Source organism: Haliaeetus albicilla, chromosome 18 (genome assembly GCF_947461875.1).
Source record: "Haliaeetus albicilla chromosome 18, bHalAlb1.1, whole genome shotgun sequence".
Lineage (NCBI taxonomy): Eukaryota > Metazoa > Chordata > Aves > Accipitriformes > Accipitridae > Haliaeetus > Haliaeetus albicilla.
In genome coordinates this window covers 30,085,345-30,108,363 of record NC_091500.1, presented here as the reverse complement: position 1 = coordinate 30,108,363, position 23,019 = coordinate 30,085,345, and the positions used below count along the sequence as shown (strand labels likewise).

At 53.5% G+C, this 23,019-nt stretch overlaps 2 protein-coding genes across 8 annotated transcripts; one reads left to right on the top strand and one right to left on the bottom strand.

Annotated features, from left to right (window-relative positions):
• Positions 1 to 267: 267 nt before the first annotated feature.
• Positions 268 to 6,638, bottom strand: PFKM (phosphofructokinase, muscle). Of its 2 annotated transcripts, none has more exons than XM_069806354.1 (22): positions 6,412 to 6,638; positions 5,663 to 5,736; positions 5,484 to 5,561; positions 5,090 to 5,279; positions 4,694 to 4,859; positions 4,552 to 4,596; positions 4,355 to 4,463; positions 4,179 to 4,274; positions 3,984 to 4,076; positions 3,781 to 3,906; positions 3,388 to 3,452; positions 3,238 to 3,301; positions 3,013 to 3,159; positions 2,680 to 2,750; positions 2,494 to 2,581; positions 2,260 to 2,412; positions 1,995 to 2,159; positions 1,821 to 1,882; positions 1,601 to 1,712; positions 1,390 to 1,489; positions 1,061 to 1,166; positions 268 to 952 (listed from the first exon to the last, which is right to left on the bottom strand). In XM_069806354.1, exons 1-22 carry the CDS (start codon positions 6,500 to 6,502, stop codon positions 889 to 891), a joined length of 2,265 nt encoding a protein of 754 aa, XP_069662455.1. In that variant the 5' UTR covers positions 6,503 to 6,638; the 3' UTR covers positions 268 to 888. The 2 variants fall into 2 exon arrangements, with proteins under 2 accessions (XP_069662455.1, XP_069662454.1); XM_069806353.1 differs by having other exon boundaries at positions 268 to 920.
• Positions 6,639 to 8,600: 1,962 nt separating this feature from the next.
• On the top strand, positions 8,601 to 22,608 carry SENP1 (SUMO specific peptidase 1). 6 transcript variants are annotated; one of them, XR_011328671.1, is made up of 17 exons: positions 8,764 to 8,858; positions 8,979 to 9,237; positions 9,994 to 10,066; positions 10,182 to 10,341; positions 11,357 to 11,516; positions 11,839 to 11,942; positions 12,020 to 12,267; positions 12,450 to 12,504; positions 12,841 to 12,879; positions 12,972 to 13,056; positions 13,352 to 13,504; positions 13,743 to 13,874; positions 14,338 to 14,541; positions 15,451 to 15,530; positions 17,233 to 17,300; positions 21,095 to 21,179; positions 21,585 to 21,730. XR_011328671.1 is itself a non-coding variant. In XM_069806359.1 (17 exons), exons 2-17 carry the CDS (start codon positions 9,124 to 9,126, stop codon positions 22,368 to 22,370), a joined length of 1,851 nt encoding a protein of 616 aa, XP_069662460.1. In that variant the 5' UTR covers positions 8,766 to 8,858; positions 8,979 to 9,123; the 3' UTR covers positions 22,371 to 22,608. The 6 variants fall into 6 exon arrangements, 4 of the variants coding, with proteins under 4 accessions (XP_069662462.1, XP_069662461.1, XP_069662459.1 ...); XM_069806359.1 differs by lacking the exon at positions 17,233 to 17,300 and adding an exon at positions 22,308 to 22,608 and having other exon boundaries at positions 8,766 to 8,858; positions 21,585 to 21,680; XM_069806361.1 differs by lacking the exons at positions 8,764 to 8,858; positions 17,233 to 17,300 and adding an exon at positions 8,601 to 8,729 and having other exon boundaries at positions 21,585 to 22,608.
• The last annotated feature ends 411 nt before the right edge of the window (positions 22,609 to 23,019 follow it).

Here is a 23,019-nt window from a genome sequence, read left to right as displayed (position 1 = left end):
TCTGATGAGTTCTGTGTGGGTTTTACCTCCGAGTGCAGCCTGCCCCCTCCAATCCCCCTCGCTGCTCCCAGCCACCCTTCACACCCCTGCCTCTGCCCTTGTCTGGGGTTTTTTTGGATCTTGACAATGCACTGAGCTGCATCATACTCCACGTGCATGTTCCCCACCCAGGGATCTTCTGGGAGAGCTGCGCTGTGCTCTCGGAGATGAAGTGAGGAGGGTAAACTTTGATAGTTACTTTACAGGAGAAACTTGGAGGAGAAGAAATCAGATTATATGTACTTTATTCCTCCCTGTTGTGCTGGGAAATGAAGGTGTCAGGACCAGGGGTGCCTGTGGGGCTGTGGGAGCCATGTTCCCCTTCCCCAGGGGCTGAGCACTGGAGGGTTGGAGCATGATTCGTGTTTGCCACCATGAGCAAATGGTGAGTTTATTGAAGCATTTTAATTCTGAATTTTTAACACTAAAGTGGTGCCCTAGGGACTCTACCCAGACCGCTTGCTCTCAGCTCATCGCAACATCCTGCTGCAACACTTGGGGAACCACTTCTCTGTTTAAAAAGCCCATAAAATACCTAAACCAACCCTGAGGAAACCCTCTGCTTCAGTAAAACTGGTCTTTTGCTGAGGCAGCGGGTGCCCTCGGGGCATGGAGGTGCTGCCTGGCTTCCCAGGGGGTGCGAGCTACAATGGGGAGTGCTTGTTTTGGAGGTTCCCCAGAGCAACACAGGGACATGCTCTGGGATGGGGGAAGCCACGCTGGTGATCGCCTCTTAGATGTTGGACTCGAGTGAGATCCTCTTGCGTGTGACATGCTCCAGGTGGGCTTTCTCTGAGGTGTCCAGCTCGATGTTGTACTTGGCCAGGATTTTTAGGATGGGACGAAGCTTCAGCCACCACTGCTCCTTGGGGATGCGGTGCCTGTGAGAGAGAGAGAGGGTGGTGTGATGGTCCTGGGTGGAAACAGCGCTACATCGCCTGGGGAAGCGTTCCCAGCCTGTATTTATCCTTCCCAGGGTTGGGGCACAGTCTTGCGGTGGAGGGGGAAGGGGGGTACCTACTCAAAATCTGTCTGCTCCTTGAGGTCAGCGATGGGCTGAAAGACGAGGCTGCGCTTGCGCATACCCAGCAGACAAGCCGAGTCAGCCGTGTTGGCGAAGATCCGACCTGTGAGGGGAGGTGGGGAGTGAGCTCAGCGTTTTGGACCCTTGAGGAGGGGAGAGCACCCCCCAAAATGTGCACGGGAGTCCTTTGTATTGAGATATCAGAACACGCATGCACATTGGGAAAGAGCCAGGCATTTTCTTTTGGCCATCCCACCCTGTGGCTGTGGGGAAGGGTAGGGGCCTTTGGAAACAAGGTAGAGAAACCCCCCAGGTGTGGCACCCACCGTGCCGGGAGCACTCCTTGATCTTCCCGGTGATCCAGGCCACTGCCTTGGCACCCATTTTGGTGCCGAAGTTCCTGTCGAAGGGGGTCGGGGTGCCGCCCTGCACCGGAAAAGTCACTGGGTGAACACGGGGAAGCCCCAAGCAAGGGTCTCCCAACCTGCAGCCCCATCCCTGGGGGCCACATTCCTGTTCCCTGGGGAGGGTCTGTACCTGCTGCATGTGCCCCAGCACATTTTTCCGGCAGTCGAAGATACCCTTCCCCTCCTCCGAGTAGAGGTTGTAGATGAAGTCGGTGGTGTAGTTCTCGTTGCACCGCTCGTTCCTGCACCAGGGGAGGGAGATGGGCTCATGAGGGGGTGACATGAGCGCGGCAGGTCTCAGTTGCCGTTGCCCCCCCCCGCCCCCATCCCATCCCACCCCAGGGACGTACCTGAGCACCAGCCCCCTCTTCACTGTCGTCTTCATCTTCTCAGTTAAATGCTCCACGTTGACCTACACGGATCATGAAATGGGCATTGTGGGGCTTGGAATTGGGAATAAATGTGGCCTGGGACCATGGTGATGCCTGGAGTGGGGGGACATGGGATGTGGGGGGGTCCCCAACCTGCAGGTCGTGGATGTTGAAGTGTTCCTCGTAGATGTAGGCAGCATCGGCACCGGCCGCCAGCCCCGCCATGGTGGCCAAGTAGCCACAGAAGCCGCCCATGGTCTCGATGATGAAGACGCGACGCTTGGTCCCGGCCGCCGACTGCTTGATGCGGTCACAGGTCTGTGGAGGTGGAAGAATTGGGGTGGAAAAAAGGGATTTACGTTAACGGGAGTTGCTGCTGTTAAATGGGGAGAGGGGGCTGGGGGGTGCGGGGCCGCACTGTGGTGATGGTGTTGAGCGCGGTGTCAGCGCCGATGCTGAAGTCGGAGCCGGGGACGTTGTTGGAGACGGTGGCGGGGATGATGCAGAGCGGGATGCAGAGCTCCTCATACTTGGCCCTCCCCTCCATCAGCTCCAGGCTGCCCGTGAAAGCCTGCGGGCAGCAGGGCGCAGGGTCTCAGCACGGGCACGGTGCCGGCAGCTGCCTACGCCCTGCCACCCCTTCCCTGCTCACCTCGAAGCCGCCGATAATGATCAGCCCGTGGATGCCAAAGTTGCTGATGCTGGTGCTGATTTCCTCAAAGTATTTCTTGGGCAAGGTCCTGGGAGGGTGAAACCTCCCTGGCTGAGCTTGCCCAGGGTGGGGGGCTTGACCTGGGACCCCCCCCCGCCATGGGTTTCCCCCCGGGCAGTGCATTACCTCTTTGTCCCCAGTTTGGATCCTCCCAGCCCTGTCCAGCTGCCGACCCTCTCCCAGCTGATCTCTTCCAGCTGGGGGGAAAGCACCAAGTTAGAGGGGAAGGGGAGAAGGATTTTGGGGTGCACTGGCCTTGCTGTGACTGTATTGGAGTAATATTGGGGTAACCCAGTGACCCCCAGGCTGGGGGACAACAGCGGGATAAAGCACAGTGGTGCTGGGGTTAGGAAGGGGGTCGAGCACCCCCATCCCAGGGGATCCCCTTTCCCTGTGGGGCTGTGGCTGCCGCTTTTCGGGGCCATACCCCATGCACCCCCTTTTCCTTGGGGATCGCACCTTCCCGTAGGCAAGCCCTTCAAAGCCGTCGTGCACCGCCAGCATCCGGTGCCCGTGGATGAGTCCGATCCGCACGGTCGACCTGACGGCCGCGTTCATGCCGGCAGCCGGGGCGCCCACGTTGAGCACGGCCAGCGTGTAGCCGCTCTGCGGGGACGAAGGAGCCAACGTTGGGGGGGTTGTGGGGTTCAAGGGGACCCCATCGCCCCTTCCCCGCTGCCGTACCTTGGTGGAGGGAGGGCGGATGTGTGCCAGCAGCTTGTACACATTCCAGTTGTTCTGGAAACTCCTGCAAAGGGGGAGAAGGTGGGTGTGGGAGCCCCGGGGGTGGCCAGAGCCCCGGGTCCCCGCCACGGACAGGGTGCAGACGCTCACCGGCCCCGCAGCTTCAGGGCATCATCAAAGCGTCCCTCGTTCATCGCCGTCGTCACGTCTTTGGTCTGTGGGGAGCAAAGATGGGTGGGTTGCAAAGATGGATTGGTTTGCACCACACCGGCTGGGTTTGCATCGCACCGGCTTTGCAACGTGCTGCGGCGTTTGCATCGCACCAAGCGGCTTTGCATCACGCCCGGCCAGGTTTGCATCATGCCGGGTGACTTTGCATCACACTGGATGGGTTTGCATTGCACCAGCTGGGTTTGCTCTACATTGGATACGTTTGCATCGCACTGCACGGCTTTGCATCATATCGGCTGGGTTTGTGTTGCACCCGTCTGTGAGGAGTGCAGGGGGTGTTCCTGGGGGTCCTGTCCCCCCCCCCATACTCACCACCTGGACGCACTCCATAAGGGGCAGGCGCACGGCTTGGTTGCCCGAGAGGCTGACGACGCAGGCGGGGGTCTCGGGGGTCCCCTCCAGCAGAGCCATGACGGCTTCAACACCCATCCGGCTGCCCTGTGGGGATAGGGATGGGGACGTTACCCCCCGGACCCCCCTCTCCCCCAGGGCCGGGGTGGGAGGGAGCTGCTTACCAGGATGCGGTCGAAGGCGGAGGGCGTCCCGCCACGCTGGACGTGGCCCAGGATGGTGACCCGGGTGTCATAACCCAAACGCTTCACCACCAGCTGCAAGACAGGGATGCGCCTGGATCCCATCCTGTAGTGGGACCAGGAAAGGGCTGGGGGAAAAAAAAAAAAGGGGGGCTTGCTCCCCCCCTCCCCGCTCACGTTTTTGATGTCATCGGAGGTGATGGCCTTGCCATGCTTGTCGATGGCGCCCTCGGCCACGATGATGATGTTCAACCTCGAGCCGCCCACGCGGGTCTGGGAGGGGGAAGACGGGGGGGTCACGACAGGGACGGGGACGGGGATGGGGACGAGGCGCCTGCTGGAGCCCGTCCTACCTCCGTCAGCCTCCGGCACAAGTGATCTTCCCAGTCATCCTCGGGGGGGGACTCGGGAATGAAGACCCAGTCGGCACCGCAGGCCAGGGCGGTGATGAGCGCCAGGTAGCTGGAGCGGGTGAAAAAGAGGCCGTTCAGGGCTTTTTCCTGACTTTCTTTATTGGGAGCCGGATCTGGGTGATGGCACGGGGACATACCCGCAGTGGCGACCCATCACTTCCAGCACGAAGGTCCGCTGGTGGCTGCGGGAGACACGAGTTTCATCCCACGGCAAGCCCGAGTGGGGCCCGGACACCTGGGTCCCCCCTGGTGTGGGGGACCCGGGGGGGTCCCCGTCACCTCTGGGCCGTGGTGGTGATGGCATCTACGATCTCCATGATACGGTGCAGCGCCGAGTCGGTGCCGATGGTCATGTCAGTGCCGCAGAAGTCGTTGTCGATGGAGCCCACCATGCCCACGATGTTCAGGTAACTCGACTTCTTCGCCTCTTCCGCCGTAATTCCGCCTGCCACAGGGTGGGACACCCCCTTTTCCCTCTGTGTCCCCCCCCCCCAAACATCCCCATGGGGCCATACACCAGCACAAACCTCCAGCATGGGGAAAACCCCACCTTTTTGTGTACAACCCCCCTGATTTTGGTGCAGACCCCCCGATTTTGGTACAAAACTCCCTTTTTCTTTTCACCCTGAAGAAGAAATCTTGGGGGGGGTCCCATGGAGGGGGACACACACGTACCCACTTTAACCAGCTCAGCCAAGAGGCTGCTCCACTCGGCCCGGAAGGTGTCGGCGCCAGTGAGGCTGCCATCGCCGCCGATGACGCAGAGGTTGGTGATGCCGCGTTTCACCAGGTTACGGGCGGCTTTCAGGCGTCCCTCCCGAGTCCGAAAATCCTGGCACCTGGCGCTGCCGATGACTGTGCCCCCCTGTGGGACCCCCACATGGGTGCTGGGTCACCCCCCCCCCCAGCACCCCTGTGTCCGTCTGTCCATCCCTCCCCCCCCCCATCCCGGCTCCGGTTTCGGGTTATTTTCAGGCTTGACCCCGGTGCCGTGGCGTAGGGTTACACCGTATCCCCCCCAACCCCTGCCATCAGTGCACTGAGCTGGCTGGGCTCAGCCGCTGCTCACCAGCTGCAGCATCATGGAGACGCTTTCCCACGTGGCCTCCTTGATGTTGTCCCCACCGTCCACCAGCCCCTGATAGCCCTGGGAGGGGGGGACACAACCTGGTGTTGAAACGACCCCCCTCCAGGGTTTGGGGGGGTGTCTGGGAAAAGTGGGGGGGGTGGGTGGGTGTCAGCACCGACCTCGTGCACGAAGTAGACCTTGGCACCGGTGTAGATGCCCACCCGCACCACGGCGCGGACGGCTGCGTTCATGCCTGGGGGAGGAGGAGGAGAACGTCACCCTGGGATGCCCCCAAGGACCCCCCCAAAGCCATCATTTCCCTCCACCTTGCACAACACTCAGCTTGCCCCCCCCCAAGCCCTCCGCCTCCCCCCCTCCGGCACGGATCTGGCCCCGCAGCTGCCCGAGTTATTTTTGCCCCGTTGACATTTAGCAGCGGTGCCGCATGACACTGGGTGACAAGCACGGTGGTGGTGGGGAGCCAAGCGGAGACCCCCGCAGGCTGGATGAGGCCCCCACCCCTCCCAACTGTGGGGTACCCCCCCCATCCCCGGGGTCACCTGGGCAGAGGACAAGCTTTGGGCTGAATCCCTGCGTTTTTGGGCAACGCCAACACTTCTCTGGCGTTGGCTTCACGCCAGAGTGCTGCCGCCGTCCCTTCCAGCCCCCCCAAATTTTGGCAGGGGTTACGTGCACCCAGACACCCCCCTCCACCCCAAAACTCCCCTTAACTCTACCCCACGGCTTCCTCACCCCACCGTCCCCCCAAGGTCACCCCGCAAAACTGCAACCCGGAGAAAACTACTGGAGCAACTCAACCATCCACAGGATCTGGCCACAAAGTCCCGTTTTCACCTGGTTTCTCCCCAAAATAGGGCCTCACCCTCACACAACCACTGGCTTTCGGGGTCACCGGTGTGTCCCTTACCCTGGGCGTCCCCCCCGGAGGTGAGGACGGCAATGGCTTTGCCGGCACCCAGGTTCTCCGTGTGCCCATGTCCTGGCGGTGTCTGCGCCATCTTCTTGGCTGGAAAAAGAGGAAAATTGGGTAAAAAAAGGCTGGGAAGGGTGATGAGGTCCCCCCCGGTCCTGCTGGCACCTGCAGACTGGCACCCACAGCCCCGCCAGTCCCTAAATTGGGCCCCTGGAGGGAGGGACGGCCTGCTGGCAGCGGGGGGGGGGGGGATGTCCCCTCCCCGGTACGGTGGGGGCATGGCGGGGGGGCATGATCCTGCAGGTACTGGTCTGCCCTCCTTACTGGTTCCAGTCTGTATTCCCTGTTGGTAACAGTCTGTATTCCCTGCTGGTACCAGTCTGTATTCTCTACAGGTACTAGTCTGCCCTCCTTACTGGTACCAGTCTAACCTCCTTACTGGTCCCAGTCTGTATTCCCTGCAGATGCCAGTCTGGCCTCCTTACTGGTTCCAGTCTGTATTCCCTGCTGGTACCAGTCTGTATTCCCTGCTGGTACCAGTCTGTATTCTCTACAGGTACTAGTCTGCCCTCCTTACTGGTACCAGTCTGTATTCTCTACAGGTACTAGTCTGCCCTCCTTACTGGTACCAGTCTAACCTCCTTACTGGTCCCAGTCTGTATTCCCTGCAGATGCCAGTCTGGCCTCCTTACTGGTTCCAGTCTGTATTCCCTGCTGATGCCAGTGTGTCTTCTGTACCGGTACCAGTCTGTCCTCCTTACTGGTGCCAGTCTACCCTCCTTGCTGGCACCAGTCTGTATGCCCTGCCAGTGTGCTGTCTTTAGTGGTACCAGTCTGCCCTCCCTGCTGATACCAGCAGGCACTGACCTGGCGGGTGTCCCCCCCTTGGGGCAGGGGGGAGGAAGGTGAGGAAGAGGAGGATGGCGGCGAGGGAGAGTGCGGCCGAGATGAGGAGCCGGGAGGTCTCGGGGGAGAGCTCGGGGATGGTCACCATCGCCCGCCCGCCGCTGTCACCAGAGCTGCTGTCACCTGAGTGGCTGTAACGGGATCGGCTGTAACAAGATCGGCTGTAGGGATCGGCTGTAACGGGATCGGCTGTAATGGGATCGGCTGTGGCAGGAGCGCCCATGGGGACCAGCTATAACGGGATCAGCTGTAATGGGATCGATTTGCTGTAATGGGAGTGCCAAAGGGACAGGCTGTAATGGGATCGGCTGTAACAGGTTCGGATGTAATGGGATCGGCTGTAGGGACCAGCTGTAATGGTATCGGCTGTAACAATATTGGCTGTAATGGGATGGGCTGTAACAGGATTGGCTGTAGCGGGTGCGCCCACAGGGACAAGCTGTAATGGGATCTGCTGTAACAGGATCGGGTGTGCCGCAACAGGCTGTGACAGGATGGGTTGTAGGGATTGGCTGTAACGGGATCGGCTGTAGGGGTCACCCGTAACGAGATTGGCTGTAGGGATCAGCTGTAACAGGATCGGCTGTAACAGGATCAGCTGTAACAGGATCGGCTGTACGGATCGGCTGTAATGGGATCACCTGTAATGGGATCAGCTGTAACGGGATGGGCTGTAGGGATCACCTGTAATGGGATTGGCTGTAATGGGATGGGCTGTAGGGATCACCTGTAATGGGATCGGCTGTAACAGGATCAGCTGTAGGGATCACCTGTAATGGGATTGGCTGTAATGGGATGGGCTGTAGGGATCACCTGTAATGGGATCACCTGTAACGGGATCAGCTGTAACGGGATCGTCTGCCCCATGGCGAGACACTGTCCCATAGGGGAAACGCCCCACAGCCTGACACGGCCCCACAGCGTGAGCCCCCCCCGTAGGGTGACACCCCCGTAGGGTGATGGTGACACACTAGAGGGTGACCCCCCCGCAGGGTGAACACCCTACAGGGTGACATGACATTGCCCCCCCCCAGGGTGACACGCCCACAGGGTGGTCCACTCCGCACAGGGGGACACCCTATAGGGTGGCAGCCCCCCATAGGGGTCGCCACGCCCCCTAGGGTGACACCCTATAGGGTGACACAGACCCCCCCCCCCCCGGGCTGCCAGCCCCGGGACCGCCGCGCCGCCAGGGGGCGCCCTCCTCTTCCTCCTCCACCCGCAAACGGCGCATGCGCCTCTCCAGCCCAACTCGGGCCGCGCCCCTCCCCACCGCCTCTCTCTCTTATCGTCACTTCCGGCGCCGCCGTGCCCGGCGTCGAGTTCCGCTTCCGTCCGCCTCGTTGCCGGCAGCCGCTACCGAGCCCGGGAAAGGCGCGCGCGCTCTCGGGACGCTTCCGCTTCCGGTACGGCGGCCGGGCCGGTGCGGGGGGGGCGGGTAGCGGCGGCGGCGGGCCTCAGCCTCGGCCTGCCCCGGCCGGCGGCTGCGGGCCGGCGGTACCGCCACAGGGGTAAACGGCGGGAGGCCTCGACCGGTACCGCCAGCCGCTCCCTCGGCCCGGCGGGATCCCCGGGGCTGCCGCCAGCCCGTCTCGGGCGCTGACCGGTGGGGCCGTGCCTTTCCCTGACGTTTTTCTCGTTATCTTTGTTTTTAGAAGGAAAATCGGAGTCGTCCGCGCCCGTCCGCCGCTCTCCGAGCCGGCCCGGCCCCTCGGGAGAGAGACTGCTCCGCCGCTTCTCCTCAGCCGTCTCTGGGGGGCTGACGGGGGCTCTTCTTCCTCAGATGCGGTGGTGGAGCCCATGAGGATGGAGGCCCGGGATGCGGCGCGGGCCAACCACGGCTCCGTGTTCAAGGCCTTTCCCCTGCCCTCGAGAGCCAGCCTGCGGGATCCGCTCTCTCAGCCGGACAGCAAGGTGCGGAGGCCGGCTGATCCTCGCCTGCGCTCCCCGGGCCCCGGCGTTGCTGCGGCGAGCTCCCCCCCCCGGATCGCTGCCTGGGGGGGGCACATGTGGTTTTGGGGGCTAGTGGCTTCTCTGGCCCCCTTTCGCCCTTCCTTTGGTGTCCCTGTGGGTCGGAGGCGCCAGTGGGCAGGGTCTATCTGCACAGCATCCCCTGAGCCTTGAGTTCAAAACCTCCCAGGTGGTTTTGATAGCCCCATCTCGGTAACGCCCAGCACTTCTGCGCTGCGAGAGCCCCGCTTGCGCTGTTAGTTACTGGCGAGCGTATAAAATGGAAATCACGTGTGGAATCTGCCTGTGGATGGTAAACCCGCGCGTGGGTGTGCTCGGCTTACGGCCTCGGCAAGTGCGTGCACGTATCTTGACGCTGCAGTTGTGTCTCGACGAGTTGCCAGCGTTGCTGTGAAGCTGATAATTTTTGCCCTGTAACAAGATGAAATCAGCATTTGGTTTTTCTCTCATTAAAACTGCCATCACACCGGCAGAGTGGATTTTAGGAGAGGACGGGAGAGCGAGTGACACTTTGGCTGCATTGTCAGACCAGCACCGGTGTGTTATTACACCAGTCTACTTCAGTAATCGTTAATTTATAACGATGTGATTGGGGAGGAGCTGTAATGTGTCGCGTCCCACCCTGTAGTTTTACTGCACCTGGGGTTTAAGATTGAGCTGTGCTTTCTTCTAACAAAAAGCTGCGATCTTCTCACACAGTTTTTACCCAACAAGATCAGTGGTTTCGCTTGCCCTGCTGGAAATGCATCCTGCGCTCTCAATTACAGCCCAGGTAAGACATTGTTTTCTGCCCTGGAGTGTCAGTTTTTTGGCTGTTCCCTCCCCTAAGCAGCTTGGGGAGGAATATGTGGCACTTTACTGACTGCTGCCGTGTTTCTCGCCTGCAGAAGTCCCCTGCCCCGAGAGCTACCGGGCAGTGGGGGAGCCTCGAGCCTTTGGCTCCAGTGCCAACGGGCAGTGGAGGGGCTTGATTCCCCCTCTGGGCTCCGTGCCACAGAAGCCGAGGGTGAGCCGAGGCTCTTACCTAGAAGCTCGCAAAAACCCCAGGTGCGTACAGATCCCCTCCGCTTTTAACCCTCCCTGCAGAGTCCTGTGGGAGCTTCAGGTGGGAATTTTAGCCATACAAGCCACTGGTATCAATACAGAACGAATTCAGGGTGGAAATAGTTGCATGGGTCAAGGTTGGCCGGGTCTGTAGGTACCTTTTGGTGTTTATAACCTCCTCGTGGCAAAGACAAAGGTTGTGAGCACTGGTTTTGAGAGTAGAAGTAGTGCACAGCCTGGAGGAACCTGTCTCTTATAGAAGATAGTGGTGTAACAGACCGGTTTTGAGTGTATCAGTGTATTGTGATGGGAACAGGAACATTGTTGCACCACTGGGAAATTGGGGGAGAAATAACCTGTCGTCGTTTTCTGATGAAAATGTGCTGGTTAGTGCCTGCGGTGCTAGGTGCAGGAGCTATTTTTGCAGCTGGTATAAAGTCATGTAGCTTCAGACTTTTCCAGATCGGGTCAAGTCTATTGCTCCTGAAGATCCTCATAGTGGCCAGCGTTTGTTTGCAAATAGGGAAAATTTATTTCAATGGGAGAAATGCCAAATCGACCCATGTGTTTTTTCATGGGCTGTTGGGTGAGCCTGAGGGTGGGAGTGGGGAGAAGCAAGCTGAGGGAGGGGATCTGCCCTTACCGATAAATAAAAATGCCGAGAGTGGTGTCTCCAGTCAAGGTTCAGCCATTTTGTGGTGCGTGGATGGAAGCAGGAGCTGGTGGATCTGGCGGGAAGGTCTGGCCGGGGGTTTCCAGGCTGTGGCTCCTCGGCCTCGCAGTGCCACCTGGTGGCATCTGTTTGGCCGCACAGGCCTCAGGAATGGTTTCAGATCAAGCTGATGGAGAGCCAGACTTCAGCTTTGAGATGGTTCTTAAAATGCAAATAAAATACCAATTTCTGATCACGGTTAGGTAGCCTTGTTCTTGGCAGGGTTTGGGGATGGGGGAGAATGAGATTACGGGTTAAAGCAAGCATAAAGCCCAATAAAAGTGGGGTTTGTTTCTCTCCTCACAGTGGGACGTCCAACAGTTTTGTAGGAAAATCAAACCACCATTGCCATGCATCAGCTTTTCCAATCAAACCCGCTCAGAGTCCTTCCTGGAGTGGTCCATGTCGCCGCAGCCTGCTTAGCCCCAAGAAGACTCCCCGACGGTTCATCAGCACGGCGGAAGAGGTAAAGAAAAGGCTGGGAGACTGTTTAGTGGGTGGATTTTTCTGAGGAGATCTCTTTTGGGCACCATGAAGTGCTTGAGGCGGCTCTGACTGACAATCTTGTGCTGGATTTGCTCCTTCTGCCAGGCAGAAGCTGGCTTCAGCTCTGCTCACGTTCAGACTTCAACTGCGGTTGGTCTGATCAAGGCTGATGGCTGAACTCTTGAAGACCCCTGGATGTGCTTCCACCAATTAAATCTCTACTTCCATGTGTTTCTGCTTGCTATTCACAGTGTCTTTGTTGAAATCATGTTGGCTAGATGTATCTGGTTGTTTCCCTGCAGACTGTTCGAGAGGAAGAGCGAGAGATCTACAGGCAGTTGCTTCAGATGGTCACAGGAAAACAATTTTCTACGTCCAAGTCCTCTTCATTATTCCCCTTTCATCTGTGAGTATGTAAAATCCTCTTCCCCAGCTGACAGCGCCACATGTATTTGCTGGGAGCTTACTTTCTGTTGTTCCTAGGTCCAGGTGTTCAAATTCCAGCAAAACCATAGTGAAAGAAACTCCCAGCAAGAACTCAAAGCTGTTTGAAGCTCACAGCATTGCACCAGCCAGTTCAGCAACCAGCATTCTCAGAGCACAGGAGCAGCCGTCACACAAACCGTCTCTCTACTCCACCCCCAGCTATCCCTCCAATATCTTTGAGTCCAGTAACTCCACAGCCCAGCATCAGCAAGAAAATCTACCAGCATCTAACACACAGTCTGAAGGTAAAAAAAATCCCAACCAACAACCAAACCCAAAATGAAGCCTCAAAACCTGGTAATCAACTTAAATGTATGTGGCAAACACGATTTTTCCCTCCCCCTCTGTATTTGGACTCCTGCAGCAGTTGTGGAAATGGGTAGTAATTATGGAATGTTGTTATCCTCACAAACTTTACGTTCTTTAGGGTCGGACTCTGTCATTTTGCTCAAGGTAAAGGATTCCAGAACGCCAGCACCAAGGTAAGAGGCTGTAAAATGGTGTCTGGATGAAAGGGTGGGTTACACTAGCTTTTTTAATTCCACAGAGAGGTGAGAATGCAGAGTAGGAGGTAACCAGTGGCTTTCTGAATGTCTCGTGAAGACAGAGCGGTTTGCTGTAGTTACAGGAACTTGAGTGTGATGCATCAAACCTCTTTCTTGAGACCTGGCTGCAAATCATTGGCAGATCTGTCTGTAGCTCTTACTATCGGTCTAGCAGTAAGGCTGTCCTCAGATAATACTTAAAAATCACTTCTCAGGCAATTACTTTCCATGTGAAGGAGGACGCTTACACCTGTCCTTTCTTCCCCTTTCTAGCCTCCCATTCTTCCAGGCAGAACTGTGGATCAAAGAACTGTAAGTACATGTTTCCTGCTGTGTTTTCCTGTTGTGAGTGTTTGTGTGTAGAAATAAACCACTGATTTGTTCACATAAACTGTGCTTTTCAGGACCAGCGTCTATGACTCACGAGCTCGGGAGAGGTGGCGGCAAATTGAAGAGCAGAAAGCACTGGCCTTGCAGCTGCAAAGCCAGGTAACAGAGAGCAGTTACTGAAAGAACAGTCTTTGCAAGTCCGAATGTTAAACCACAGAATAGAAAGCAAATTGGAAATGGAAAAATGACAAAAATCTCCTCCTTTGTAGTCTGGTGTCTTTGTTCTTTCCTCTTCCCATGGCAGAGCTTTTGGTAGTGCCGTGGCCGGGATAAATGCTCACCCTCCATGTCTCTTTCTGGATCTCCTGGAAGAATGGGCCCCATGTAGCTCCCTCGCAAGCCCTGGGGAGGTGACTCCTTTGGACACCACCTAATTTAAAGGTCTTTCCTTCAGCGGTTGCAGGAACAAGAACACTCAGTGCAGGATCTGGTGGATTTAAATCTTCGAGTACCCCTTGAGAAGGAAATCCCTGTCACGGTGGTCCCAGAAGAGAAGGAAGATGCGAAGTCAGCTGACGGTGAAGAGGAGTTCCCTGAAATCACTGAGGTAAGTCTGCTTGGATCTAGTGTACGCAAACAGGTGCTTGTGTGCGTAAAAGATCTAAATACGAATGTGATTTCCTGATATCTGCGCATGGAAACAGGTAGCTGTTCCTTTTTGCCATGTACATTTTGTAGCGAGTTTATCCTTCAAGGAGCAAAGAATAAACCTGGGTTTGAATCCAGTCTTTGTGACGGGAAGAGCAGGAACTCTCCCTCTAATGCTGTCTGTGTCCTCCCTGTAGGAAATGGAAAAAGAAATAAAGAATGTATTCCGAGGTGGGAACCAGGATGAGGTCCTCAGTGAAGCTTTTCGGTTAACAATCACTCGAAAAGACATTCAAACCCTCAATAATCTGAACTGGCTCAATGATGAGGTGAGGCATCTACCTTGGACTGTTAAGACATTTTTCTTTGGCAATTTAAAGTAGGTTGAAGTGAACAAATGTGTCTGCCTTCTCCATGCTGAAAGAGGTCAGAGAGTGAGTAGTAGGTGTGGGCTGTGGTTCACGCTCTGGAGCAGTTTATCTGTGGAGAAACCCCTGTGTAGACCAGGCACTTGAAGAAATAATAATATTGGGAGGAGTGGGACTGCCCGTGGACGTGATCAGGGGGAAAAAAAAAAGTAAATCTTAAACATAGAAGACAGCTTTCCTAAGTCTTTCTGGATTTTTTGAAGGTTTTAAGGCTGTTGAGCTGTTGTAAATCCCCCCGGGGACAGGTCTTCAGAGGGACAGGTGGAGGCAAAAACAATTTCTTACCTAATTTTGCACAGGGACAGAGCACCTTATGCAGAAGTGTCAACACTCTAACACGTCCTGGATGCTTTTTCTTTCCCAGATAATTAATTTCTACATGAATTTGCTGATGGAGCGGAGCAAAGAGAAGGGTTTGCCGGCAGTTCATGCGTTCAATACTTTCTTCTTTACCAAATTAAAAACAGCAGGGTACCAAGCTGTGAAACGGTGGACTAAAAAAGTGGATATCTTCTCTGTGGATCTCCTCTTGGTGCCTATTCATCTGGGAGTGCACTGGTGCCTAGCAGTGAGTGCTTTAGTTATTCACAGTAGAGCATAGCTGGAGCAGGTCGTCCTATAATTTCACCTGTGGTTGAGGCTAAAATTTCATGGCTCTTAAGCGATGCAGTTGTCAGGTGTTTGTGCATGGAGGGGGGAAATTTGTGTTTGTGGCTAAAATCAAACTCTAGAGTGAGTAAAAAGATAGCTGCAACTTTCTGGTGCATTTCTAGTCTTTAAAGAAAAAATAGACAGCTGCGAAGGTCACATTAGGCTAGCTTATTCTCTGGAGAAAGATCTCATTTCCACATTCCCACAAACTCACCTTTAGAGATATTGCCACAGGATTGTTTTAGAGAGATTTAGATGACAGATACTGCACAGCTTTCTCTACCTCCTGCCCCTGATTTGTTTCGTCCCTTCTCTTGGCTGCTGGCACCTGTGCAGTAAGAGATCGCGCGTGGCTTTTAAGCCTGTGTCAGCCTCCTTAGCTCGAACCTCCTTCTTGGATTGTTAAGCTGCCCAGAAAGGCGGTGCTCACGCAGGCGGGCGGTGGTGTGGAAATGGGGCATGGGGCCCCAGAAAAACCACCTGGGGGACTCATGTCTTGAACTGCTTAGTTATGCACATGTCAGGTGGAGCAAAGCCTCTGTAAACTTATCTGTCTGTGGCTTTAACAATAAGGATAACAGAGTGCTCTTGTGTTTTACTGGGGTGCTCTGAGGAGAGCCTGATTTAGAGATTCAAGTGGTTAAATAACACAGCAGCAAGGGGGGGTTTTGGGGAGGGCTGTACCAAGGGTGTTAGAAGTTCTCTGAAATCCTTCTCTGCTGTGAAATGGTCTAAACTTAACTTCTTTCTATTGGCAGAGTGTGTGTCCTGGCAAAGCGATGAGCTCCTTGTGTTGTGCATTATTAACAAATCTCTCTTCGTGTAGGTTGTAGACTTCAGGAAAAAAACCATCACCTATTATGACTCCATGGGTGGAATAAACAGCGAAGCCTGCAGGATACTGTTGTGAGTAACACTTATTCGAGTTGTGCCTGTTTCAAAATCAGACAGCTTCTTATCTTGCTCTGGAAGCAACAGCCCTTCCATGGGGACAGTCCCTTTCTGGGTCCTGAAAGGAGGATTCAGAGGAACATCCTGGTTTTCATGCTTTGTGTTTCACCACGCGTTGCTGACACAGTCCATGCTTACAAAGCTGGTCTGCGAGAGAGTCCTGTGCTGATGGCTTGTCTTCATCTCTTCCCAGAAGATCTGTCAGTGAGACTGGTGTTGCCTTTGTGGGTATAGACAGGTTTCAGACCCGTTCTGTTAAGGACATCAGGCTTTACCAGTCTTACAGAGTCATCTTGAGCATCATCTTTAGGAGGAAAATGGCTTCTTGGACCCTGAGGGATAGGGGTCCTTCCCTTGTCCTGCAGCCGCTTGAAGAAATGGCATCTCCTGGCCCCTTCCTCCAGGTGGGAGCTTCTCCTGCCTGTGGCAAAGATCACCTCAGTAGCTTGGCCCTTTGTTTCGAGAGGGAGATTCTGGAGAGTGCGATGGTATACGTAGGGTGCGGGAGTGTCTCTTGCATCAGGCTGTGGATAAAGGTTTGCACGGATCTCTTCTGTACTGAGTTCCAGCAAGGCGTTACGTGCCGTACCATGCCTCCAAACCAGAGCTGGGTGAAAGTTGTTCTTCCTGGGTTCAGACTGCAGAGGAGGTCTTGGTTTTCCCATCCTGAGGGGTGCTCCAGGAGGGAGCGGAGCTGGCTGTCTACTCTGAGCCCTTGTAGAAGAGAGGTGCTTGCATGTAAAATCCAGAACTGTTTTCCCATATTTGGAAGCTGCTCCTGAATGGAGTGCAATTAAAAATGAGCTACTCTCTGGGCAGGGGTGAAAAAAACCCCCTCTTTTTGAAGGTCTGTAGTCACGTAGGGCTGTCAGGCTTGATACAAATCAGATTGCAAAGTGATTTATGAAACACAGTCACCAGCTCCTCTGTCGTTCCGATGTTGACCCTGGGTCGGCCGTCGGTTCTGTTTCTTGTCTCAGCTTTGCTCCAACGCTGACTTGGGAATCTGATCCTGAGTCTTCTGGCATGAGATTGAGTATGTCAGCGGAGGCGTCACTCATTCAGTCAAGGAATGTGAATAATGATAAAGACAGACAGCAGACAAATGCCATTTCCAGTCCGTTTAGCACCTTCGTTTTCCAGTTCAGGTGCTTTGCAGTCTGCGTGCACTGGGTTCACTTAAATAACTGTAAAAATAGCTGTTTCCCTTTTCCACACTGTTCTGTTATGTTGGCCTAAAGGGAGGAAAGGGAAAGGAAGAGTATAAAATCTTTGGAAATGGCTCAGGGCAGCATCTCTTACCTTCGCAGTGTGGCTTCTGTCTCTGTGTTCAAGAATGGTGCAAGCAGAGCTGGCCTGCCTTAGGGCAGGGATGGTCTGGGTGAAATCAGTTCCTTTCAGCCTGAATTTCTTTGATTCCAAGGAAGAAGGCATGGATGTCTGATGAAGTGAAGCACCTGGGAGGTGAGAGGGGGACCCAGGAGTCCTGCCCATGGTTCGTTTAGGGGTCTGGGACAAAGAAGCAGGTCCCCAAACTGCTGGTAGAGAGTACCAGAGGATACAAAGTGCTTCGGCCACGCAGGGTGAGTGGTAGAGAGCCGGGATTTCAGGTCACTGTTGCCCTGGACGTAATTGTTTTCCCTCTGTTTCCTTTTAGGAGGCTTTTATTGGTTGAATGCAGTGGGAGGATCACACCGGGAAGAAGGGACGGAGGTCCTATTCATGGTTAGTGACCCTTTCATGCTTTCAATCTTTAGAGCTTCCTAAAGGTGGTGAGTGTTGTGCCATTAGCCAGACTTTACAGAGGAGGGAAACTGAGGCACAGGGAAGGTAACTGATTAAATACAAGGGCCATGTGGCCAGACTAGGAATGAGTAGGGACCACGGATGGTCATGGTTTGGTGGCTGCTGTGCTTTGTTTCAGCATCTGGGCTTTCATGCAACTTGAGTGTGAGACCTGGAGAGGGTTTTAAGAAAGCTGCCTCTGTTTTGGGGGGTTTCTGCTTGGGAAACACAGTGCTCGGTATCTCAGCTGTGCTGAAAGGGTCTGTGTTTTGGAGCAGACATAAACCAGCCTGTTAAAATTAGTTAAAAACTTGATTCTAGTGTACCAAGGCTGGAGGAAATCTTAGGGGATAGAGTGCACAAAGCGACTCGTGCCTGTGAAATCTTCTTATCTCCTGCTAGCAGCAGCGCTTGAAATGCTTACCTTTACATGCCCTTTACTTCAAGGCTCTTGGACATTTAGCAGTATGCTGTGGAGTTGATTTCAACAATTCCCTAAGGCACCTGGTCACGTTTTTGTGTGTGTGTGTAAGCACTGTAGAGGGCAAAAATCCATTTTCAGATTTAGGAAAATGAGATTAAGAGCCTGCAGTATTAGATGGGGCATCTCAGGCATGTTGGGTTTTGATTTGGCTTGTAATTCTGCTTAAAAATTCTGTGTCAACCTTTTTCTCCTCGAGGTCCTGACATAGTTCATTAAATAAGTTCTGCCTCCCAAAGCTGTCTCGCGATTTGAAGTCAAGGCATTTTCTTTCAGTCCCCTCCTAAAAAGGTGGTTCAGGCTGCTTTCTAGGCATGACCGGTGCTGTATTTCTTACATGATGTGTCTGATGTTCACTGATCTCTGTGCGCAAGCTAGATTGCTGGAGGCTGCTTTTAGGAAACCACACAGGTGATGGTCACAGTTAATGTGAACTGTGCATAGTGGGTTATTTCCTCACTCTTCTAGAAGACAGCTCAGAATTTCCTGGCTGCTGTGCATGTGTCAGCATTGCAGCTGTGGCTTGTGGTAGTTGCAGATAAAACTGGATGTGCTGAAGCCACCTGATTGCTTTATTTGCTGAATCTCCAGCACCATTTAAACTTCACTGGTTTCTTCCCTGTCTGCCAGACGAGTCTCGCACTCGGATCCTCTCTCCGCCCCCACTCCATATGTGCAGACCCGGTCCATGTGGAGACGTTGCTTGGAGGCTCGTCCCGGTTCCTCGTGTGATGCATCCTTTTATTTATCTGCACAGCCTCACTCTCTGTCTTTAATGTGCAGAACAGTGGGCCATGTGCTGCTGCTCTTTTTTTAGCTGAGGATTCAAGTGGGTTCTGTAGTAGGCAGTAATTGCCAGGATTTTTTTTTTTTTTAGTGCAATTGAAATGAGGCTGGTAATTAATTAATGTTTTCACCGTGTTTTTATTGTGATGCAGATAGTCTACTCCCTTCTTCCAGCCACCGTGCTGGAGGGTCAGTTCACCCTTATTTTGAACTTGTTGCAAGGAGTTTTTTCATGCATCCATTAGGTTTTATTTTTGGAGATGAGATATGGAGACTTCTCATGCTCAGTGAAAGGGTTTTTTTTTGTTGTTGTTTTTTTCCTGAGATTTACCCCCTGCTGATCTTGTCTTGTCCAAACTGCAGCCGAGTCAAAGCAGCCAAGCAGAGAGCTTCCCAAGAGCAATTACAGCAGTTGCTGGCAGCCAGCAGACCCTGTGCTGGGGAACTGGGCTGGGAGTGTGTGTCCAGCTAATGAAGGCTGATAGAAAATGCTTGTCTGGACCTGATCTGGTCTTGAGGGACTGCCAGGAGGGAGACTTCCCTCCTTGACACTCTTAGATCCAGCAAAACTTATTTCTGGCTGCTTTCTAGGGATTCAGTCGCTAGGATGGGGCTGTCTCCATGTCCAGAGGCAGCTGGGTGGTTCTGCTGCCACTTTGAGTACTTGGTTCAGCGGCCCCTGGGTGTTTCAGGGACTCCTCAGCCCAGGAGAGTTTTCTTGAACAGTTTTTTAAAGTTATGACAGAGAAAAGTTCCGACTGGCACCAGGACACCAAGTGTGACCCTACATCTTTTGACCTTGTCTGCGGGTTGCATCACCCCCTTCTCCCATCGCATTTTTGGCGTTTACTAACAGTAAGATGCGATTTAGCCAAGTCTTTGTGGATCAGATTTCCGAAAGATGGCACATCTCTCCGCGTTGGCGGCCAAACCTGCCTCTCTCTCTGCGCCAGATGCTCTCTTGACCCCTCCGTTCGAGCCAGCAGCATCTAATCCCTTGCTTTTCCTTTCCAAACTTTCTGATCACAGCCATGACAGTGAGAAGGCTCCTCAGGCTGTTTTGAGAAGATGCCAAATGTGCAGGAGATGGTTTCTGTAGATCTTCCAAGTCCTTTTGGTAACCAAGATGAGCAAAAGGTTTCTGCAAAGCTGAGTATCACTTAATTATGTTGGCAGCCAACAGAGAGGGGCTTCTTTACGGCCATTAAGAATGTCTTGGGCCTATCACCCTGTCTCTTTGGGCTCCCTCTAGTCTACCTTTGTGTCTGTGTCCTTCCTGAGCTCCCTTTCCATACTTCTCAGTGAAGGGAATGGTTCATGGTGTTCATGTCTGCAAAGCAGAATGCCTGGCAGTTGCTTGGGCATGCTTAGGGCATGGTCTTCGTAGAGTTTCTAAACTTTTTCAAGGAGGCAGGAAAAAAAACCCTTATTTTCTATTCTTCCAGTGGTATAATTTAGGCCAAACTGGTGGAAGCCTCTTTGGGCAGAGGAGATGGGCCAGTACCTGTGAGCTTTCCTTGTTCTCCAGTTCTAGGAACTGGAATGGGACTGGCTCTGCGGCACTTCTCCCTCTGCTGAAGGCTTGTGAAAAGTATTTGACATCCCACACCCGCCATGGCTGGCTACTTCTCCCACTTTTGCTCCCTGGTTGACTTGATCCCTATAAAAGCATCTCGGAGAGGACTGGTGTGGCGCTTCCCAGGGCTGCCTCCCCTCTATCCCCAAGCCTCGGACCTTATTTGAGAAAAATCAGGTCATCTTCCCTAGTTTGCCTCTCCTTGAAAGTACTTGCCATCTCTCTTCTGCTGTGGTAAGAAGAAATCAAATTGGGAGTGGAGGGGGAAACCTGGGAGAAGAGCTCCAGGAGAACACCCGCCAGCAAGCTGAACCCACCACTGGTCTGGAGAGGAGCTTCGTGGTGGTGTTTTTGACGCTTTACACACAGGGTGATTGTTCCAGAGCTGCTGGGATGATGTTAGGCTTGTGGCAAATTTGCTTCTGTCTACCTTCCTGTTAAGTAAGATCCTCAAAAGACTAGAGGCACCAGTTCACAGGACACAGTTGGAGATGGAGTTCAGGTCTCCAGTCTCCCCTCAAGTATAACACTCTGCTTGCAGGAGCCTGTTGAGGCAGCCCTGTGGCTGCTGAGCTTTTCTCTGCCGTGAGTCACTCTCTGATGAATTAGATTTGTTCTCACTGGTTTATTTGTGGTTTTGACTTTGCTTGGCAGATAGTTTTCTTGGATGAGTTTTTAAGTTCTGCTTGGTCCTTCTTTTGAACGCCTCAAAGCCCAGGTCTATAGAGCCCTTTTTAAAATGGCCAATACTGAGACAAAAATATTGGACTTCAATTTTGCATTAATTCTGCAAACATGGCAGAGGACATCTTGGGTAAACTGACATATAGTGTACTGGCTGGTTTCCCCTGTTCCCCTAAGTAAGCTTTCTTTTTTCTCTTATTCCTACAGGCAATACTTAAAACAGGAAAGTCTTGACAAGAAAAGGAAAGAGTTTGACACTAATGGCTGGTCGTTGCTGAGTAAGAAGAGTCAGGTAGGTTTGTGCAGTCAGGGGTTTGGAGAAGGGATCTCTCTTGGTCCTTGGGTTTGTTCTTGAGCCAGAAGCACGGGATACGTTCTTGTGGTGACTCTAGGGGGTGAACAAATCCCAGATCTTCAGTGCCAGGCTGCTTTACTGCAGATTCCCAGCCAGCCCTACATGGAAGTAGGGAGGCTTTATTGAGCCAGGAGTGCCCCAGTGCCATCTCAATTCCTGCTGCCCACCCTCTTTTCTTCATCTCCCCTTGCTCACAGTGGCATTCGCCCATCCATGCAGAGCTGCCTTGTCAGGACTCATTTGAGAGAGGTCCTTCACTGGGAGCTCTTCATCCTTAGAAGTGAGTGTGTTGGGGCTGGCTCCTCTGGAAATGACATTTGGTTTTGTGTACTTCCACTAAAGGAGATCCCACAGCAGATGAATGGCAGCGACTGCGGGATGTTTGCCTGCAAATACGCTGACTGCATTACCAAAGACAAGCCCATCAACTTCACTCAGGTAAACCCCACCCTGGCATGCCCCTTTTCTTGGGGAGACAGGCATGTGGCACCTACTTCTGCATATTCTGATTTTTCCAAATGCCCTTTGCCTCCTTCTCTGTGGGTTTAAAGTGCCCCCCGTGTGCGTGGGGGTTGTACTACTGCTCCTTGGAGTAGAGCTGACACAAGGCACTGGGGCAAATTTGTTCCTCTAAAGCCATCCTTGGGTCTTTTGTTATACCCAAATCCATGCTGTTGTACCCAAATCCTTGGGGCATGTCACCAATGCAGCTGGGGAACGCTCACAAACCCATAATGGGACCCACTCACAATGGTAATGAAAGTGGGGTGTTGTGGCCGGAATCCCAGGGAACTTCAGCGTTAGTTAACATTGTCGGCCTCCATGGAATATCCCATGCGTGAATATTTTACTTCTAATTATTAGAGAATATAGTCAGAGTTACATTATTACCTAGATCTCATCCGCTGTCCTGTTTTCAATAATCAGAAAGTAAATTTTCCCCCAAGAAAGGCACCACTTAAAAAGCTGCACCCAGGAGAATGGCTGCTCAATGCGTGGTCCAGCAGTGAACGACATGCTGATGTATGTTTTCTCTCTCTTCTCTCTCTTTCCCCCCACCCAAAGCAACACATGCCCTATTTCCGAAAGCGAATGGCCTGGGAAATCCTTCATCGCAAGCTGTTATGATGATGTTGCGCCAAAAGCCGCTTCCTTGCGAGATTGTATCAGAAGTGCCCAGATTTGCCCTGCTCAGCAGCCTGAGCCGTGGCAGGTGTGGACCTGCCCAGGGCTTCAGTCAAAGACACAGCAAATGAACTCTGTATCATATTTTTGATAAACACCATTCACGGACCAATGCGCAATAGAAATGTTCAGAAGCACACTTGCCTTTTTTTTTTCTCTTTTTTTTTTTTTTTTCTTTTTTTGTGTATTTCAAGACCTATTTTTACAAGCAATTTCAGGTGCTGAGACTTGAGGGGGCAGCTTTGGACATTCAAGGAACTTTTTATTTTTCTGCTTTTTTGCAGCTCTTGCTGCCAGCTTTGCTGAGCTGATGGCGTGATGTGGGGTGGGGAGGCTGGATTTCAGGGGAGGGGAAGGCACTTACATGGTTCTGGATGCTCTGTGCACTGGGAGAGCTGTAAGTCGAGTGGCCTATTTGGGGGTGGATGTAGGGAGGGTTTGCTTGTAGAGGAATGTTTTTGATGTGTCCTCCTCTCCTGTATTATCACTCCTCTGTCCTCAAAGCCAGCATTTTCTCACCCATCACAAACTCTGTCCCTGATCACCTATCCTAAGATTATAACCTGGCACGCTCGGTTCTCAGGACAGCCTG

What these genes read in the sequence shown, in the direction of transcription:
- PFKM (XM_069806353.1), bottom strand. Translation starts at nt 6,502, where the DNA reads ATGGCGCAGACACCGCCAGGACATGGGCACACGGAGAACCTGGGTGCC. An exon ending in AGGTCTACTTCGTGCACGAG is followed by an intron (nt 5,562 to 5,662) that starts GTCGGTGCTGAC and finishes CCCCCCTCCCAG; the next exon opens with GGCTATCAGGGGCTGGTGGA. An exon ending in GGCTGAGCTGGTTAAAGTGG is followed by an intron (nt 4,860 to 5,089) that starts GTACGTGTGTGT and finishes ACCCTGTGGCAG; the next exon opens with GCGGAATTACGGCGGAAGAG.
- SENP1 (XM_069806361.1), top strand. Translation starts at nt 9,124, where the DNA reads ATGAGGATGGAGGCCCGGGATGCGGCGCGGGCCAACCACGGCTCCGTG. An exon ending in TCATCAGCACGGCGGAAGAG is followed by an intron (nt 11,517 to 11,838) that starts GTAAAGAAAAGG and finishes GTTTCCCTGCAG; the next exon opens with ACTGTTCGAGAGGAAGAGCG. An exon ending in TCATTATTCCCCTTTCATCT is followed by an intron (nt 11,943 to 12,019) that starts GTGAGTATGTAA and finishes TGTTGTTCCTAG; the next exon opens with GTCCAGGTGTTCAAATTCCA.